At 40.3% G+C, this 20457-nt stretch overlaps 1 protein-coding gene across 5 annotated transcripts in view; it reads right to left on the minus strand.

Annotated features, from left to right (window-relative positions):
- Positions 1-391: 391 nt before the first annotated feature.
- Positions 392-20457, minus strand: part of SNX31 (sorting nexin 31) — a 60942-nt gene continuing 40876 nt past the window's right edge. The window contains exons 6-14 of one of the 5 annotated variants that reach the window (XM_034763390.1): positions 18931-19021; positions 15145-15232; positions 13625-13694; positions 12374-12466; positions 11451-11627; positions 10907-11014; positions 9002-9079; positions 7081-7137; positions 392-762 (exon numbers count right to left, since the gene is read on the minus strand). In XM_034763390.1, coding sequence (XP_034619281.1) covers positions 667-762; positions 7081-7137; positions 9002-9079; positions 10907-11014; positions 11451-11627; positions 12374-12466; positions 13625-13694; positions 15145-15232; positions 18931-19021 — 858 coding nt within the window. In that variant the 3' untranslated portion in view covers positions 392-666. Of the gene's footprint in view, positions 763-7080; positions 7695-9001; positions 9080-10906; positions 11015-11423; positions 11628-12373; positions 12467-13624; positions 13695-15144; positions 15233-18930; positions 19022-20457 lie in introns of all 5 variants that reach the window. The other 4 variants (XM_034763388.1, XM_034763387.1, XR_004644787.1 and 1 more) reach the window with 4 other exon arrangements.

Below are 20457 nucleotides of genomic sequence, written 5' to 3' on the forward strand. Positions count from 1 at the left end.
CTTTAAATATGTTCTTAGACGTATCAGCGGCCAATGTAGATTCCACTGTGTGGGTTAATAGGTATAACTGATTCCCTTCCTCTTATGCCAGGAAGTATATTAACAGCTGCATTCAGCAACTGTTGCAGTCTCCAGATCAGCATTAAGTGAAGCTCAGTTAGAAGCATGGGGGCATTGTAGTAGGCTCACTGCCCTTGATAAGGAAGAGCATAAATGATCATGGCAAGGTATGTGTCCAAGGGAAATGGGTGGACCTCCCAGATAATCCAGAGATGGCGACACTGAGCTGCACTCAACCACTGTCACAATATTTAAACCAACACTCAACTAATTAAAACTTTATATTTTAATGCAAAATAAAATTCTCAAGCTCTAACATTTCAGTAGACTGTTTTCTATTTCAATTTTTTTTAATTTCAGTTATAAAAATACACATATATAAGAAATGTAAGATGTTTTTATGTTGCCCTGTCTTCACTTTTTCTTCAAATTTGTAGCAAGTTCTAACTCCAGGGAGTGGTTAACTGGATCTTTAAAACTACAAGATCAAGAATGTTATAATTGTCAAGGAATCAGAAAAATGTATAAGGTATTGTTAAATTGAAGACTATTTTAATATAATTGATACTTTGCAACATATTTTTATAGGCAGTTCTAAATAATCTATCACAGATCTTCCTCTCTTATCTTCTCAAAAACACCATCCTCTTTATTTGGTCTAACCAAAATCCTTTTTCTTGGTATAAAACCAGAGTGAGCTATCTGCAAAGAAACAAATACACAGTTAAATACAGTAAGAGCACACAAATCACAGTAACCAAAAAAAACAAACGAATAGACATTCAGCGATAAGTATGAACATTAATGCAACTAAAAAAAAGTTTATCAGACATTATCCTATTTTATTGATGCAATGGATGGCACTTCTAGGTCAGCATTTAGGAGACAGATAATTGCTTATTGGAGCAGGAAACTGTAATGTTTACAGTAATGTTTATTTCAATGCTCTAATGATGGGACAAATTGGGACATTTGGGGCTGCTTTTTATTGGTGTTATGCCTGAATAATAATGTCCCAATCCAGCAAATACTTACAAGCATGTGCTTAACTTGGTAAGTGAGCAATTTTATTGAAGTCAGTGGGAATACTCACATGCTTTAAGTTAGACATGTGGGTGTGACACTCTGTACCCCAAAGCAACACCCTGAAACCCCCATATTTACCATGGTGATATAATTATGATGTGTTTTGTAAAAGTATGCTTTGTGAGGTATCTTTTAAAAGTCTTAATCTGTTGAACATTAATATCCTGTTAAATTGTATGTGCTATCATTGTAAGTGGAGTTATGAAGTTTTGCTATATATATATATATATGTTACTGAAATATGTTGTGAAGTTGGACACACCCACAACCAGTCTTTCGGGTACAATAATGGTGCATCCAGAAACTGATGGCGGCCCATTAAGAGGAATACACACAATCACAAGGATTACCCAGGAACTGTATAAAATGGAAACCTCTCGGAGATAGCACGTACACAACGGAGGTTGCTTGACTCACATCATAGCAAAGGATCTTTCCAGCAAGCTAGAAGAAGCTGTAAAAGGGGGAAGTGACATCATCATTTGGCCTCACTCCTCCACAGCTCAACACCTGGACGTATGTCCAGAGAACAAAGACTGAACTGGGAAGGTGGTCCCAGGTTGAAGGGAGTTTCCAGCCTGTGTATGGAAGATCTGTGACCAGCTTGTATTGTCTATCAGGGTGAGACCCTGCTTGATTCAAATCCTGTCTAGTTTATAGAACTCAGATTGTGGCTTTGCTTTTTATTTCTTACGTAACCAACTTTGATCTGAATGCTTACAATTTATAATCACTTAAAATCTCTCTTTCTGTAGTTAATAAATCTGTTTTATATATTTTACCTAAAACAGTGTGTTACTTGAAAACTGAAGGGAAAACTGCTCAGGAACAAGGGCTTATGCCAGTCCTCTCCACAATGAGGGAGGAATGGACTGGGGAATAAACTTACACTGGTCAGGCTTCTGACCAAGGCAAAACGGTACAGCTCTAGGTCCCTAGGCTGGGGAGCTGGGGGGAGTTAGCTAGAGCCTCTCTCTTGTTAGTTCATGAGTGGCTGGGAGAAGCATTTGTGTAACTCAGCTGGATATGTTGCTGCCTGTGGATGGCTGCGTGAGTGCAGGACCTGGAGGGACTTGCAGCTTGTCAGAGCATCACAGTGTGACAGGGAGCTCAGATTGGTAAGACAGACAGCTCAGCAGTACCCCAGTTTCAAGTTGCACCCTGGGGAATCCATCACAGTGGGCAAATGTTTGCAGGACTGGGGCCTACATAAGGTAATTATTCATATCCAACCTTTGTGAATGGATGCATTGCATTCTGCTCTTCTTTTGTCCTCAAAGAGCCATCATTGTTCTAAGCTTTTAGTTGGGAGAACAGATCTCTTCCAATAGGTGGTAGATACTACCTCAAACTCTCCCACTACAATGTCGCCCAATTTCTCTAGTGTCCAAGTTTGCATTTAACATGGGCCTGCCTCTACGCTAATGTGACATGTATTTTCAGATTACTTTATCTGGAGAATTTAGAGCATTGTTTTTCTTTTATGTGTCTTGCAAACAGCTGAAATCTTGAGTTACACATTAAATACATTGTTTAAAGCAATGTATAAAAATGTATGTTATATAAATTGTGGCAACCTTAGTTTTCTCTATCATCTGTACAAAATTCTGTTTATAACTTCACCTAGCAGTAACACAATAGTTATCTCAGTTCCCTTGTTCAGAGATTCCTCGAAGACTCAGGGCTAGTGTACACTACAGAGTTAGGTCAACATTAAGGCAGCTTATGTCGACCTAATTATGTCAGTGTCCCCACTACAGCTTTCCTCCCACTGATTTAAGTGCCCTACTACACCAAAATAATTACTCCACCTCTACAAGAGGTGAAAGGCTTATGTCGGTGTTATTAGGCAATGCAATGTCTACACAGACACTGTGTCCCTCACATTGGTGGTCTTGTCAGTGGGGAATGGGGAGAAGCGGGGGGCGGGGGGGGACAGCCTGCTGGAAGCCCATAAACCAGTGGGGTTGCCAGGCTCCTGGCAGAGAGCTGCCAACAGAGCTGAGGGACCGGGCTTTCAGCTCCCCACACAGCCTCTCTTAGGTTGGTGGAAGCACTCCTGGTGAGGAGATACACCCTCAACCCAAGAAGGGTAGTGTGGACATGCACCACCACAGTAATTACTGCGGTAGCTGTAAGTTGACCTAATATAGGTCAACTTAGGTTTGTAGTGTAGACATGCTTTCAGTCATTCTAAACTTGTCTAGATGTTGGAACATTCCATAACATGGCCTCATTGTATTTATGGACTGCCTATCTACTGCCTGTCAACCATTGTTTTTATTTCCATCTAGCGGATGATTCTTGAACTTCCTATTAATTTTTTTATAGCTGTACTGGATAATCTACAAAACAGAGACTCTTTGTGGGCTATCTTGGTGGTCTAATAGTAGCATCCAAGAGGCGGCAAGAAAAAACAAGGTCAGATTTCTTGTTCCCATGAGAAGACAAAAAATACCCAGAAATAGTTCTCTAGAGATTATTTTGGGTAGAGTGGTTCATTAAACATCCATCCCTCCTGGGCAAAGGGGTTAAATTCAGCTGGAGCTGTCTAGAGTGGAGCTCTGGTAAATATTTTCAAATCCACAGGTCAGAAGCCCCAAACCCTGGGGCTCCAGGAAATACTCTGAGAATTTACTAGCTAGAAGGAAGATCAGCAAGGTGTTAGATCAAGATGGTAGTGGTGAGAGTAAATAGAGGCAGCCCAAGCAACTCTCTCTTTAACCTAAAAAAACCTGTTAGGGAAAGAGTAATTTTTATGCAAGGTTTTTCAAGCATCTTACCAAGTGATATTAAGGCTTCAACAAGGGGGGTGGGGTAGGGAGCCTCAAGAACCTTAACATTGAGATGTGTAGGAGATGTTAAGAGGTTCAACTGAATAAGATTGAATCAAAATTAAATCTTTATTGTCTGCATTTTTGATAATGTAACAGTGCATTCCACAGACGGGCTGTCCAACAATCAATTCCCTCCTCCCTCAGGTTGTTAACATTACAGAATATTTACACTGCAAATTACAGTCTGGTATCTTAAAACCAGAAATAAAGATTGAAAACTTACCCCACTGGCGGTCTTATAGCTTAGAGAAAGGATTTTGAAGTTTAGGCAGAAAGTATCAGCATCTTATGTAAAGATTCAATAAAATGGCTAATATTGTAGATAAAAATCAGCTCAAGCAAGCACTTGGATCTAGCATAAGTGAACAGTTTACTTTTTAGAATTCACTATGAGTGACATTCACTGCAGTACAGAGAGCCCTCAAGATCATATGCACCTCTTAAGCTTCATTTAAAGCTTTTGTATAGGGTCTTGTGTGGACCTCTGCACTGGAGTAAATGTCACTCTATATGTTACCAATGCTAATAAAGTAGGCTGTATGAGAAGTATGTTAGAATCAGAAGAGATGTCTCTCAAATGGACCATTCCACACAACTGAGAAAAAGCAGAAGTGCAAAAACTCTCACTTCTAATGATGCACCAGACGAGGCTATTGGCTCAAATTCTAGGGTCTTTTCTCAATCATTACAAGCATTAGGTGAACGATTGACAGTGAACGATCTATTCAGACAATTTAGTTCCCTTTTTCCATTGACAACTTATCTGCAAACAGATGTGGATTTTTACATAGGAATTGCAATACTGGAGCAAACTAGTGGTCCATCTAGTCCAGTAGCCTGTCTCTAACAGTGCCCACTACCAGATACCTCAGAGGAAAGGGACAAGAAACCTCTCACAACAGACAATCATTGAATAATTTGCTCATGGAGGAAAATTACTTCCTAATTTCAGCACATTTAGTGGTTGGTTAATAGCCCTTATACATCTATTTTTCTCTTGGTCTTATCATCATGTGGCAATGAGTTCCATAGGTTAACTCTGCATTGTATAAAAAGGACTTTTTTATTAGGTTTACATTTGTTACCTTTCAATTTTTATATTTGGATCTTATTCAACTATTGGTTTAAGTGAACATATTTTAACCAATAGGTGCGCAAGAAGTATTAGCCATGAATGATGCTTTGAGCAATTGTTACATGTAATTTGTTATATGCTCTATGTGACTGTGAAATTTTCTTGAATTCTCTTTACTTGATTGGGAGTTATCTAATCAGAGAACAGAAACAATACTATGTGAACAAATAATCCTAGTGAAATACTTGTTTGAGTATATAACTTGCACAAACATTTGCCAATGGATACACATACATAGACAAGTATGAACTTTTGCTTTCCACAAACATTCTTGCAAACAAAAAATTTCTACTCATGCAAATATTTGCAAAAAGCAAAAAAACAAAACCCAACTCCCCTTTCCCCCCCCCCCCCCCAAAAATACATGGGTGGGGTGTCCTTAAACCCATCAAAGCAAATTAGCATTTTTATTTAAACAAGATTCAATTCCTGTATTTGTCCAGCTCTGACACTTAGTCAATTAAATTTCCACTGAACTCAATGGGAGTCTGCCCAGGTAAGGAACCCAGTGGTCTGCTCAAACAGCATTAACAAGCAAAGCTGTTTGCAATTATGTTTCGTTTATACAATTTCTCACTTTGATAGAATATACCTGTGTTCACTTCCTACATTATTGTTTGTACAAGGTATGCCTTGTGAAGTATCATTTAAAAACCTCAATGTGCTGATCAATAATATGGCAAAATGCATGTAGCAGCATTATATGTGAAGTTATAAACATAAGTTGAGATCATGACTAAAAGTATGTTTTCCAGATAAGTCTGGGGTTTGGCCAAACCAGTTCCTCAGAGACAAAGGGCGAGCTGATGCCTCAGCCAGGTGTAAACAAAGCTGATGAACCATTACCTACTAAGAGGCCATTCTTTGGCAGGAAGGGGGGGGAGAAGGAGGGGGGCAAAAATCTACATCTTAGCAAAGAAAGAGCATGGAGTTTCCTTCCACGCAGACTGCCCATCATCTTGCTCCCAGCTGTAAACAGTTCTCAAAGTGGGGGACAGGACTATAAAAAGAAAGGGCAAACACCCATTCTCTCTCTCCCCTTGTGTGTCTCTAGTTGCACGTAAGATGACAAAGGAAAACAGCCATTGCACTTGGGTGGGAAGGGAGGGTCCTGACCTGAGAGTTTGGCCAGTAATCTGCTGCAGCATATGGTGACAAACTTTGCTTGAATCTAATATCATTTGTTAAATTAGGCACCAATAAGCAGTTTCTCATTATTTTTCTTATAACCATTTCTGACTTTTATACCTTATTACTTATACTCACTTAAAATCTCTTTGTAGTTAATAAGCTTGTTTTATTTGATCTAATACAGTGTGTTTAAATTGAAGTGTTTGGGTAACTATTTAAAATGATAAACTGGCATATTATTTCCTTAAATGAATAAGAGACTTAATATATTTGTGCTATCCAGGAGAGGGCTGGGCAGTACAAGACATACATTTCGGAGGGAAGATCTTGGACTGGGGATATGTTCAGGTCACCCTGCAGCATAATTATAGCTATAAAGAGCCAAGGTGTGGCTGGCTGGCTGCAGAACACACAGCCAGAGCTGGGAGTGACTTACGTGCTGGAGGCTGTTTGTGAGCAGTCCAAGTTGGAGGCTACAGCAGCAAGGCACTATAATGGGTACGGATGACAACTACTCAGGGCTTGACTTCACATACAGCACTACAGCTGTCCCGCTGTAGCACTTTAGTGAAGATGCTCCTACGCCTATGCGAGAGCGTCTCCTGTTGGCGTAGTTAATCTACCTCTCTGAGAGGTGGGAGCTATGCTGATGGGAGAAGCTCTCCTGTCGCCATAGCAGTCTACACAGGCGGTTAGGTTGGTATAACTATGTCACTCAAGGCTGTGGATTTTTCACACCACTGAGCAACATAGTTATACCGATACAAGTCTGTAGCGTAGACCTGGCCTCAGTGTGGATTGTACCTCGGTATGTCGCACTCACTCACTGACCTGACTTTGTTGGACGCTGGATTTTTTACTCTTCAGGGATTCAGGCATCTCAATCTGCTACACAGAGTAATGAAATTTAAAACACAGTAAAAATGCAAAGAAAACAAGTATACAGACAAACCATATTGGGCCTGGCCCAGTTTCCGTTGAATCCAATGGGAGCAGGAGTAGGGCATTAGTTCATTTATTTACACTTCCTTAATTCGGTTCAAAATCACTATAGCTACTAAACAGTAGTAGCAGCAGCATTTGAAAATTAGCCATCACTGCCACATTTAAAATGTTAGCATATCTCTACTACAAATAACTTGGGGTTTAAAGATTAAATCAGTTTCAAATTGGTCTCCATCTCCATTTACCCAATGTTTGTTTATTAATTGCTTAAAACGGAACATAGAAGTCATTTGTTGCCTTCCTGTTCACTTTAATGAGCATGGCGATATCATAATACAAGTACTAATCCGGCAGCCCACATGCATTCTCTTCCTTTCACTTCTTAAAGAAAAATAATTGAACATAACAGCTGTTCTACAATACCGTCAAATTTCAGGATGTCAGCAAAGGTATTGACATTTAGCACTCAGTCACTATAGCTAAGACCACCATAGAAACACCTATTGTGGGATAAGTATAAAAGTAAAGATTAATTTGGTCAAGGAGATATATATATATAAAAAAAGTGTGTGTGTGTGTGCGCACGCGCGTAAGTAAAGAAGGCCAAAATCAGCAAGTAAAAAAAGTCCATGAGAATAAGTAGTAGTAGTTGTAGTGTGGGAAGGATGTATGGTTCCAAAAGTAACTAATAAAATAAAGAGCTCTAATAACAAGACAAACTGTCTTAAAAGAAACAAGCCTATACCTTCCCATTGTTCTGCTGGTAAGCAAGGAATGGCGGGACAAGATAAGAAAGGAAAGGCCTTGGGAAGAAAGAAGGCTGTAAATCTTATCTGGATTAAGACTGGAAATAAGGGTGAACTGTCTCAAATTTGTTTTTAGCAGAAGTCAGTAATTGGCAATGACATCACTTGTTTGTTAAAGGGTATAAAAAGTAAACTCTTAAAAGGGTTCATTGCTAATACGGTACCTGCCTGACCACATTGAGCAAACCAATATGGGTCTAATCACTCCTGGGTTTAGCCCATTTGAAAGTATCTTAATCATATGCTTATAAATGTTTTGTTACTGTTTGGATGTAGTAAATTGCTTATTAGTTAGGCTTTTAGGCATCTTTATAGCAACTGCATAAACTACCATTTGGCCTTTAGATTTCATAAAAAGAATTTATGGTTACATTGGTGTTTGGTGCTTTCCCATATTAATAATTTCAAATATTATGAATAAATCTAACACCTATAAAAGATGTTCCTGTTTAAATTTAAAAAAACATTTGAGGGCAACAGGAAACTTTCTGACTATTAGCCTTTTTACTTTTTAAGTTTACTAAACTTCTCTCTTTTTAAAAAAAGGCCCTTTCTGTCTCTGTGACTTTTTCAAAATTTCAGACTGATCACTGCAAACATGGTGAACAAAATGTCTTAGCAGAAAACAAAAATTCAGACAGGACCTGAATACAGCAAGTGAGGGAAGACACAAGTGTGGTTTGTCATGTGTGATAAAAGCTAGAGGGGGATAGAGAAAGACTAACATTAAACACCATTACGACAAAAGGTCATCTTTGAAATCCAGATCACAATATTTTTTGCGACATTTCCACCACCTTGGCAATTCAATCTACAGTAAAAATACTGGAAGCTGCAAGAGCCTTTTCTACACTGCAGATGCCACTGATGCAGCTGAATTGATGGTAGCAGCAATGGAAATTTCATTCCCATAAAAATTCCCTAGTATAGACAAGTGAGAGTTGCTGGCCAGCTGCCATATACTTGAGCACCAAGAGATGCGGATAGATTGCTTTGCTCACCATTTCTTTGTCTCCTTTGGTTGTCTTCATCAGCTGTTCTGATATTATCTTTTTTAAGCAGCTACTCAGTAGAAATGCCTAAGTAGATAAACCGAATATATTCTAGTTTCTTTTGTTAAAGATTTACTCAACTCTATTTCCCCTCCCACTTTTCCTGGTAACTACTGAACTATTACTTGCCTAATCTGGTTAATTTTACCATGTGTTTAAAATATTTGTGCTCACCAAATTAGTTGCAATCCAATCTCACTGTGACTAAACCCTGACACCGCCACTTAGAAAATTTAGGGTATGTGTCTTTATTGTGGGTTCTGTACCACAAGTTATTCTCTTATCATTACCCCTATTCTGTGCCTCTAGAGCAGCTGAACTACATTCAAGGCTGGCTTAGGCAAATTGCATTGGTATTGACAATACCAAATTAAGTATAGTACCTACCATACTTCTAACACACCTTAGACTCAAATTTCTGAAGTGCTGAGAACCCAAAACTTCAACGGAAGTAAATGGGAACAGCAAGTGCTCAGCACCTCTTAAATTCAGATCCCCTTGTGTCCACATGCAAAAGTTGTTGCAACAATGCAGATAGTATATATTTGACAGTATATTGCAATTGCTTGGAGCCAATCTCACTGCCATGGTTACAGTGGTAGTGTGAACTGAAAGCAGTGGGCATGGCAGCACCACCAGTTCTATTGGGGCCGGATGCAAAGCCCATCAAAGTCTATAGGAGTCTTTTCATTGACTTCAGTGGGCTTTAGATCAAGCCCTGGGGTCCTCCCAGCACCTTTTCAGGCTATATTTTCTCTCTCTCACTTTTGAAGAAAGGGTTGCAGTTTTCCTACTTCCTGGAGCCTAGGGACAGCTCTAGTTAACAGATTCAGCAGGAAAATTAACAATGAGGGAATTTCAATTTGGCTGCTCTCTTCCCATAACAGTGACCAAAGTGGGAAGCCTCTTGGCTTGTGAATATGGGGGTGATTCATGTTCTTGTAAAACTCCGAGTAGCAGCAAAATAATGAGCTACTACATAAGTGGGTGGACAATACAGAGTCATACTGGAATGCAGAAATAATGCATGAAAAATTAAGCATTCTGATTTCACTTGTAAAGTCTTATCTGCTATTAATTTTGGCAGGTTTGGGGTGGGGGGAAGGAAAGGGAGGAGAGAGGAGGGGAAAGAAGAGAAACAGCTTATTTGAAGAACACACCATATTCCCTTGTTTGCTTTTTTTTTTTTTTTTTAATAAAAGCAAAGTACTAGGGATGGGCCTGTACCAAGACCCCCAGATTCCACACACACCCCTCAAAAAACCCTGGGTTTTTTCATATCCAGCTCTGAGTTTTGCAGCTCTGGTGCATAACTGTATATTGGCTACTTCTCTTTTTGAGCACCTTTTTCTTTGAACAGCAGCCAGAGACCAGATGAGTGAGGTGGGACAGTACTGAAGGAGGAAAAAGGGATTTTTAAAAATTATTATTATTTACAATATGCTGGTATAGATTTATATCTATCATGTACCTGTTTTTTATTTAACATGTACTTGAATGTAATATTCATGTGCATCATCTACCACGTGGAAGATAGTGTCTAATCGTTAAGCATTTCCACCACATTAAAATTTGTGACTATCCACTGGGCTAGTAAATAAAAAAAGAAAACTAACACCTCTGCACGGGCTTGCAGCCCAGTGCAGGGCAATTTCTCTTGCCAATCTCAACCCTCTCTCTGGGGAGAAGCATTTGAGCTCCCATGTAAGTCTGTCCTTAGACTGAACTGGCACAGATACAGCAGTTGTCTAGTTACAGGAGACACACACAAGCACTGAAGAGTAAATTCCAGCTCCAGTGGCTAGCAGCTTACTTTTCATCAAAGGACTTTTTCTTTACTGCCCTAAAGCTAACCTGTTTTGTGTAAAAGACGATCCATCTCCATGAGTCCGAATCATTGTACTCGAACCTGAGCTCTAGGGTCTGCTCGTGTCCTTGGTCTTTTGGCTGTGTAATAGCGCCCTGAAGAGAAAGAGAAGAAACTGCCACAAAGAGGTATTAACTCAGAATCAGGGCTGGACTCTCCAGTCAGCCAGGTTCAGTTTGTGTGGCTTATAGGGCAAAAGTGAATTTGAAGCAGATGGAGATCTGTACTGGAAGAGTCCCTCTGCGAAGGGTGAAATCTCCACTAACATAAAGTTGACTAAGGTTGCTCTGCTACCCCATGTGCCAGTTCCACTGTCCCACTCCACCTTCTAGCTTAGGGGAAGGCAGCTGAAGGTACATACGCTGGGGGCAAGGTATCTGAGAACTAGAGAGCTCTGACCGGCTCCCTGACAGCCTTGATCTCATACAGCCTTGATCTCAAAAGTCATTTTGAATTAAATGTGTTGAAATATTTGGGGAGCTGCAATGTCAACAAGGTACTTACTAGAAAAGTGACCTGCCAGCACCTCACCCTGTTGATCTTGAAGCTGACCTCTTTGGTCTGGTTACTAGGTAACTTTATGCAGCAGCTAATCTCATTATTTCCTACATGAACAGCAGCAGAAGAGCCTACTTCTGGATAGTCACAGGTGCAGGGATCAAGCTGTATATATCCATAGTGCTGCACTTCCTGAACCAGCTCTAGAACCTGAATCAGAAACACAGAATCGAAAAGTGATGAAATATAGTGTCCTACATGATCTTCTGTACAGAGGCAGTTGTGATCTAGTAACTGAGCAAGGCACAAGGAACCAAGACCTGACTTCTAATCGCAATTCACTGTGGCCTTGAAGTCACCTCTAGACCTGGAAAAGTTTTTCCATCTGAATTTTTTTTTTTGGCTAAAGATGCAGATTCAGTAACAAGCCATCTTGCGAATTGGTTTAAAATTCACTAGTTGTTTCAGTCAAACCCCTCTCTCCCCGTCCTCCTCGCCATCTGAAACAATGGAAATGTTTTATTCTGACATTTTTTAAATTAAACTCATTTTTTTTTGCTTCAGAAAAACGTTGTTTAGAAATTTCCTTCACTTTTATTAAACATTAACAGTGTTTAATAAATGCTCATAATTGAAACATTTTGTTTTGGAGTGAATTAAATGTTTAACCCAAAAAATTGTCTTCAATTTTTTGGAATTGCAGTGAACCAAAAAAATCCATTATTCACCCAGCTCTAGTCATCTGGTGTCTATCTCAATTTATCTGTAAAATGGGTCTGGAAGGCGGGGGGGGGGGGGGGGGGAGGAGAGGATAAATATGGAACTTTATGATGCCATTTTTATAGTCACTTTTCAGAGAAAAACCACATTAAATATATGTGGCTGCAGCCTCAAGGGTCTACATCCTGAAATATATTCTCTCAATAGGTTTATATCATTTTAAAAGAGCACTTTACCTTCATTTTGTTTGCCGCTTTTTGTAGCGATTCCAGTTTCTGCATCTGTCCATCTGTGGGTTTGACCCAATTCTTCTCAATTTCCTGCAGTGCCTTATTTAGAAGAGTTAGTAAATTTTAACTTAAAAATGGGGGGGGGGGGGCAGGGGTATTTCCATCTGCCCTTTACTGTGGGAGTGGGGAAGATATCCCAACATCTTTTAAAACACGTGCTCAGATTTTTGGACAGCTGCACACAACTTTTAGTCTACTCAACTCTTAGTCCCTGCACCAAAATGGTTTCTAATTCAGCGTTGCCCAACGTACCTGCAAACCCCTGACCTCTGGTTATGAAAAGCAGTAACTATTGTTACTCTGACAACCTGCTCATTTGCTTGTGCAGAACATGACTCCAGTACACAGAGAAAATGTAACAACACATGGAATGATGGGGCACAACTACCAATTTTAAAAATAAAATTAGCAAGCAAAAATGGTAATTAATCATGACACTGAAGGACCTCCCAGCACAATATAGTGGTAAGGACATTGGAGCCCTGTCTACGCTACAGCTTCCACCAATACGATCATGGGTGGAGCTGCACAAGGATGAATTACAACCGTGAAATTTGTTAACAGAGATTGCTTAAGACAATGCACGTGCCAGGTTTGAAGCCATTTGCGTTGAGTTCTCAATAGAAAAGGAGGAGAGTAAAAGTTATTACGGATATTTATTTTTTTCTACCTTCAGATAAAACAGAAGCCTAGTGGAGTTTTATGAAATCTTCCAAAAAAAAAATTAACCTCTGGGCAGACTACCAGGAGACATTTTAATCCTCAAACGATTTTTTTTTTTTTTTTTTTTTTTGAGAAAATGATAAGTAGTGGAAGTGTTCAGAATGCTAGTGTGATCTCAGCCTTAACACCACTAGCACATAATAGGACTTACATATATTGTCATGAGAAGCAAACGGACCAATGTCTAAATAAATCCCCTGTATGCATGGAATAAATTACTTACACTAAACAGAATTTGCAAACTAGACAGTGTTATTTGTACATGAAAAAGTCTCATAGAACAAGCTCATCCGTAGTTATTTCTTTTGTTTTTAAATAAGAAAAAAAGAAAAAAACAATAAGATAGAAGTACTTGGCCATACTTAATATTCAGATAACTTGCAACATTTAAAACATAGCTTTTACATTATGAAAATGGAAACGCATTTTGGGAATTAGCTTTTAGAAGTATCAGGAGTTTTCTTCTTTTGTTACCTGCATATAGAGTAAATTCACTGAAGCTCTACAGTCCATTAACATTTTATCAAGAGAGGGATCCATATACCTGACAAATGCAAAAATATTAAACATTACATTTCTAAGCACAACAATTAGCATTTCCATTCAGCAATAAATATGCACTTGGGAGTATAACCAAACAGTAATAGATACAGAAAGATCCCACTATTCAAAAGTAATAAAAGACAGCAATATGTCACATCTTTGAAATTACACATCTGTGAAGTATGTAAAAAAAAATTACTCTTTACAGCATTGTAGCAAATGGGGAGGAAGGATAGCTCAGTGGTTCGAGCATTGGTCTGTTAAACCCAGGGTTGTGAGTTCAATCCTTGAGGGGGCCATTTGGGGATTGGTCCTGCTCTGAGCAGGGGGTTGGACTAGATAACCTCCTGAGGTCCCTTCCAACCCAAATAATCTATGATTCTATGAAATAGACTGCAGTATGAAATAAATTAAATTGCTCATCTGCTTTTATCACAATAATATGGAAAACAATGATTTAGAATCCAAGTATTAAAAAACTCCATTTAATATTTCTCTTGCATGTGTCTAAAACTTAGGGCTTACCTACACCGGGAAGTTTAGTGGCAGAACTATAGCAGTACAGTTATACTGTACAATACGAGTGCCTTTTTGTGGTTTGGCTTACGCTATTTCCAATACACACAAGCTAAACCACAAAAAAGCACTCAGACTGGAATAAGTGTCCACACAGGAAGTTATAGCAGTATAACTGTACTGCTATAGTTCTGCCACTAAATTTCCCGATGTAGGTAAGCCCTTATAAACTGGAGAATTTAACAGAAGGGCTTATGTATGCCAAGCTTCAGTCCAGTTAAATTTAAAATTGACAAGTTACAAGTGTCTGAAAATATTTTTATATAGCTCCGTGACAGACACGTAAGCATAGTGGCACTGCTATAATTCAGGTCTTTTGTGATCTAATATTTAGCAATGAGATCTTTAAAGACAATTCCCAAAAAACAACCTCCCCCATACACACTGCAATTTGCAGCTCAGAACCCCCAGTCCTCCCATTTTTCTTGTAGGAGATACAATGCTGAATATAAAAAATAAACAAACAAACACCATTAACTAAAGAAAAGAAAATAAGTATAAAAGGTTTCCTTTATTGGTGGCTTTGGCAAAAAAACAAAAACAAACAAAAACCAACAACAACAAACCATCTGTATCTATAGATTTTGAAAGTGTTCAAGAGTAACTGGCTGATTGCAATAGTGGAAATTCCATCAACAACTGTTACAGGATCATATAAACTGGTCAGTTCCAACATTCCACTGAGAGGTCCAAAGACCAGCAGTTAGGAAATATTATATTCCTTACCAAAAAAAAAAAAAAAAAAATCAAAAAATCAGCTTTGTGTGTTATGCTTTCAGGCCAAATACACAGAATTTAAGTAGTGAGGATTCTCTTTTCTAGTACATTTATAATTTTAATGCATCTTCCAAATTTCTCTTCAGCTTCCAGCTCACCATTTTCTGATCCCAATCTTACAGTCTGACTCTTTCATACTCTGAAGACTCACGTAGGGAAGTTCAAATTCTGCCACTTTTTTCACCACTGGGGACAGGGCAGGTAGGAAAAAAAAGGAGAGACAATAAGCCTGATTGGTTGAAACCGCACTGAAGCAGAACGGCTATTTTAGTATTTCAGTAAGTGCTTCATGACAACATATGTTATGTAAAAGAAAGAGGACATCACAAAAACAAATGATAAAAAATGGTAGGTGACAATCATGTTGTTTAGACACTCCACACCCCCACCTCTTTACCTAATCTTTAAGGAGCAGTATACCAGTATCTCCTTATTCTGCGTTATACTAATGCAAGGAGTGCAAGTAAGGAGGCCTAACTGAGAAATCCAGGAAAGGAGATTTAAGTTAGTATAGATCTAAAATAACGCTGAGCAGTTAGGGGCAGCTGCAATTATGGGAGGCAAAATAAATGTTTTGTGATTCGGATGTACACTAATAGGGTTGTGGCACCTTAGGTTATTCATTGCTTGAATGAAACAGAAGACAAACCACTATCACTAAAGTGCAGTAAGGAATACAAGTCACACAAGAGGTGACTGCTTTCAATAAGAAGTTTTCCAAACATAAAATTAAGGGCCTGATCCTGCCAGTGCTTACTCCTGTGCTTAGTCCCTAATTCAGCAACATACTTAAACGTGTGTGTAACTTTAAGAATGTGAGTATTTAGGTGTTTCCTTAAGGTGGTTTGACTCTGGGGGTTATGCTGCAGCTTGGCAGGTTTTATCATCCATCACTGATTGACGTGTGTGTGTGTGCGTGTGTATATATATTTGAAAGCAGTTTGTACACGTACCTGGAGAATTCAATATGTCCATTTTTATAAAGTTCTAAAGTAAATAAAAGTGCAATATGTGGAAAATTTATTTCAATATGCTATGTATTTTTATACAACACAATTCAGAGATAAGTTAATTTGTGAATATGTCAAATAGTATATAAACAAATACACTTAACTATAAAACATATCTTACCTAGATGTAAGATTCCAGGATTGCCCCTGGCTGTGTCTCACACTGAAGCCTAGAACTTCTGCTGAGTCAGTGTGAAGCAATGGAAACAGCTACAATCATGGTTGAGAGCAATTTTTGTTCAGAATGTCAACAGGTTGATAAGTGTAGTCTGTTACTGTCCAATTTTTAAGTTCTCAGCCACTTGGACTTTATGAATTACACTTGTGAAACAGTAAGGAGTGTGTCTATGCCATTGTTACACCCTTAATCACAAGACTCTGCTTTTCAGTGTAAACATTGTTTATTCTAGGAATACAAAACCTTTTGCTTTAGGAGTTTCTTGCAGACAGAGATCTCCTCAGAGCCCAGCTACAAACAGCCTTCTCTTGCATCAGCACATATTCTGAACACTCTAGGTCAGGGGTGGGCAAACTTTTTGGCCCAAGGGCCACATCTGGGTATGGAAATTTTATGGCAGGCCATGAATGCTCACGAAATTGGGGTTGGGGTGCAGGAGGGGGTGAGGGCTATGGCTGGGGGGGCGGGCTCCGGGGTGGGGCCAGAAATGAGGAGTTCAGGGAGTGGGAGGGAGCTCCAGGCTGGGGCAGGGAGGGTGAGGTGCGGGGGGGGGAGCCCCTCTGGGCTGGGAATGAAGGGTTTGGGGTGCAGGAGGGTGCTCTGGGCTGGGACCAAGGGATTCAGAGGGTGGGAGGGGGATCAGAGGGGCAGGAGGTTGGGGCATGGGAGGTAGTGCAGGCTCTGGGCTAGGGTGGGGATGAGGGGTTTGGGGTGTAGGAGGGTGCTCCAGACTGGGACCGACAGGTTCAGAGGGCGGGAGGGGTATCAGGGGGTTTGGGTACAGGCTCCCGGCCGTACTTACCTTAAGTGGCTCCTGGAAGCAGTGATATGTCCCCCCTCCGGCTCCTACATGGAGGTGTGACCAGGCAGCACTGCTGCACACTGCCCCGTCTGCAGGCACCGCCTCCGCAGCTCCCATTGGCCAGGGTTCAGGGGCAGCACCTGCGGACGGGGCAGCGCGCAGCAGAGCTGAGTAGGAGCTGGAGCGGGAACGTGCTGCTGCTTCCGGGAGCTGTGTGGAGCAGCCCCTGACCCTGTTCCCCAGCTAGAGTGCCAGAGCGGGGTAAGCCCCAGACCTGCTCCCCAGCCAGAGCTTGAGGACTGGATTAAAATGTCTGCCAGGCCGGGTACGGCCTGCAAGCCATAGTTTGCCCATCCCTACTTTAGGCCCTGCAGTAGCTCACTCAGTGTGCTCCCACCCTATTCTTAAAGAGGCAGCTCCTATTTCTCTTATAGAATTTCTATCACCATTAACAAATATATACACAACAAATATTTTTATATTTAGTAATTTTGAATATGACTTTATAAAACATCATCTATTCCAGGGACCTCATATTGTGCCAAGAGTCCTAGACCATTGTAATATCAGACGTAATTAGACAAATCACCACCCTAACTCTACAGCTAAATTTGCATGCAACAATTTCATCGGTTGTATGAGGGAGAATGCACTGATTGGTTACTTGGCTCAACTGCCACACACGCAATAGCACAGACTTTCACCTACTACTCATGTAATAAAAGCTGGGGATTCCACACTCAGCATCACATTCATCCTTCCACATCCATAAAAGCAAGACATAGTCAAGACAGAGAAATGATAAATAAAATAACCATATGTAGTGAAGTTTAGCAGCGATAGTTGTATTACAAACCCATCAAGGGATTGAACACCTGTCATGATCCTAACACCAAGAAGTCTTTCAGCCTTAATCTTACATACATTAAAAAAATCTAGATCACTGTAAAAGGTACTTCTACAGCACATTTTTTGTCTATGGACCTGAAAATACTTCCAGGAGATTATCATCATCACCATTTTGCAGACTGGAAAACTGAGGCAGAGAGAGGTTAAGTGACTTGTCCAAGGCTACACAGAATCAGTAACAGAGTCAGGTAGCAAATTCAAGGGTGAAATCCTGACCTCACTGAAGTCAACAAGAGTTTCGCCATTTACTTCAATGGGGCCAAGATTTCAACCCAGATCTGAGTCCCAGTCCTGGGTTCAGTCCACTAGATTACAGCTGCCCAAATGGAGGGAGGGGCAGAGGGCATATGTGTATCACCAGCCCATATTGGACAAAAAACACACAGTACTCCAAGAGCCTTCTACATTTTGTGAGCACAGAGAATCACACCCTAGATTTAGGGCACATCCAGTTCCATCACTGTTATGACCTTTCTATGCTTATCAATTAAAAAGTGAAATAGTGGAATAAGAGGGCATAAATGAAAGCAAATTAAGGACTTCATTTTATAAGGGGCTAGAGGGGGAAATCTTCCAAGTGTTCAGATCTGAGTTTGAGATTACATAAACAGTTTTTACTTCAAAGTATAACCATTTGCAGAGAAGCCTGAAATAAAGCCAACCTAGCTCAATATTTACCAAAATAACCCACACAATAGTGACCAAATTACTATATGCCTTGTAAATTAAATGCAATGCAAACTGTGCTTATAGGCAAAGTCCACTATGCTATAGATAACCCCAACCCACCTGTGATCCTCTGTTCCTCCCTCGTGGTTGCTGGGCTACATATAGAGATTCAAAGGCTGGAAGTTCATCAGCTAACAGCGATGAGTCTTATAGCTCAAGCAGCATAGAGTAATGCTTTTAGATCCAGAGAGCCAATCCCCACTGGCAACGGCCCACCCAGGGGTGCATTATGTGACACATACTGCACATGGCTTACCAGAGAGAACTCCATTGCTGTGATCTTGAATAAAAAATAAGCTAAAATATCCTATTAATTCTCTTGACAGCCCCATCTTGTATGAGACAACCTTAAAAACAAAAAATGAAAAAAGGAGGTCACCTATGCATCCGATCATGAATTTATACAAGGTCTGGTCTCCAGCCATTAATGCAGCTTCAAAAAAAAAAAGATGTTTTTTTTTTAAACTGTTCCTTTATCCCGCTAGGCAGAAGCGGCCGTTAAGACTTAAACGTCAACCCTCCACATTCTTGCTACTGGCATCTCATGAGAAAGAAAGACCTACCCAGCTTGACTCTCAGAAGTAGATTCTGTTTTGCTATGGCCCCTTTATGCCACCCGAAAGATGTAAAGGAGGAATGGCCCCCAGCCCTGCTGGCAAAGAATGTAGGAACAGTCCTGTGCCAGTCCCGCCCCGCAACCTCAAGTGCGGGACGTGTGACAAGGAAGGGGTGGGGCAGGGAGAGGAATGGAAAGTGTAGGGTGGAAGAGGAGCTGAAAACACTCCACTCTGCCTATTTTCTGCTTCAGGCATCAGAAACCAGAGCTTAATTTAAAGCAGCCAGAGCCTACCCCCACCATTCCCACACTCAATAGGTACCGCAGAACCTCCTGGGCTCACAGGTAAAAGAGTAAAAAAGGTGCCTCTTTCAATTATGAGCAGCCCATTTGATCAGGAAGTCATTGAGATGCAATGGAGAGGCAAGGACATGAAAAAACTTTCACCAGGAAAATGATTTTTCCATAGTTTAGTTGCTGGGTGTCTGAGTTGGCATAAGAAGCAGTGGGAGAAGCAGGACTTGTTTGGTCTGAACACAAGGTGGAAGTACAAGTTTTCAGAGCGCCTTTAGAAGGTACCAATTCTACAAACCCATCCAGTTGAGAGAGCTGGAGCATAATATCACTTCCCCCCAACCCTCACTTAGAGCACTAGAATAAATGTTCAGAGGCCCAGGCAGAAAAGACCTTGACCAGGACTAACTTTCACCCTATATTTTCTTGACCCAAAGTCCCTATTAACTTGTTACCTGAAATTGCAAGGTGGCACTACAGAGTGTCAGAAACTCATCACTTAGTACAGCATCTCGCAGTGATCCAAATGAAGCACCTACTTCTATTCAACACACTTCATAGAGCTACCCAATGTGAAACATTCAGTCGGTATTGAGCTTAATTTTCTAATTCTTGGATCAAGGCATACCCCAGTGTACATTACTTCAAATCCCTGTAGACTCTACTCTATTAATTGGGAAGCTACCAGGGGGAATGTGGTGAGAAATATATAATGAAGAAAGCTCACACATGCCCCTAAGCCTGTCCCATGCTAACGGGAATCAAAGAACAGGCAGCATTTACAGTGCCAATGAATTATCAGAATCATTGCTGTTTGCCTATAGTGCCATAAGTGTACATGGCACTTTATTGTGAAGTGTACCCAAAGTACTACTGCACAAAGAGTGCACCGGCTTGAAGAGGATCTGGCCCTTAAACAGGACAAACAAGGGT

The sequence above is a fragment of the Trachemys scripta genome, chromosome 2 (assembly GCF_013100865.1).
Source record: "Trachemys scripta elegans isolate TJP31775 chromosome 2, CAS_Tse_1.0, whole genome shotgun sequence".
Classification (NCBI taxonomy): domain Eukaryota; kingdom Metazoa; phylum Chordata; order Testudines; family Emydidae; genus Trachemys; species Trachemys scripta.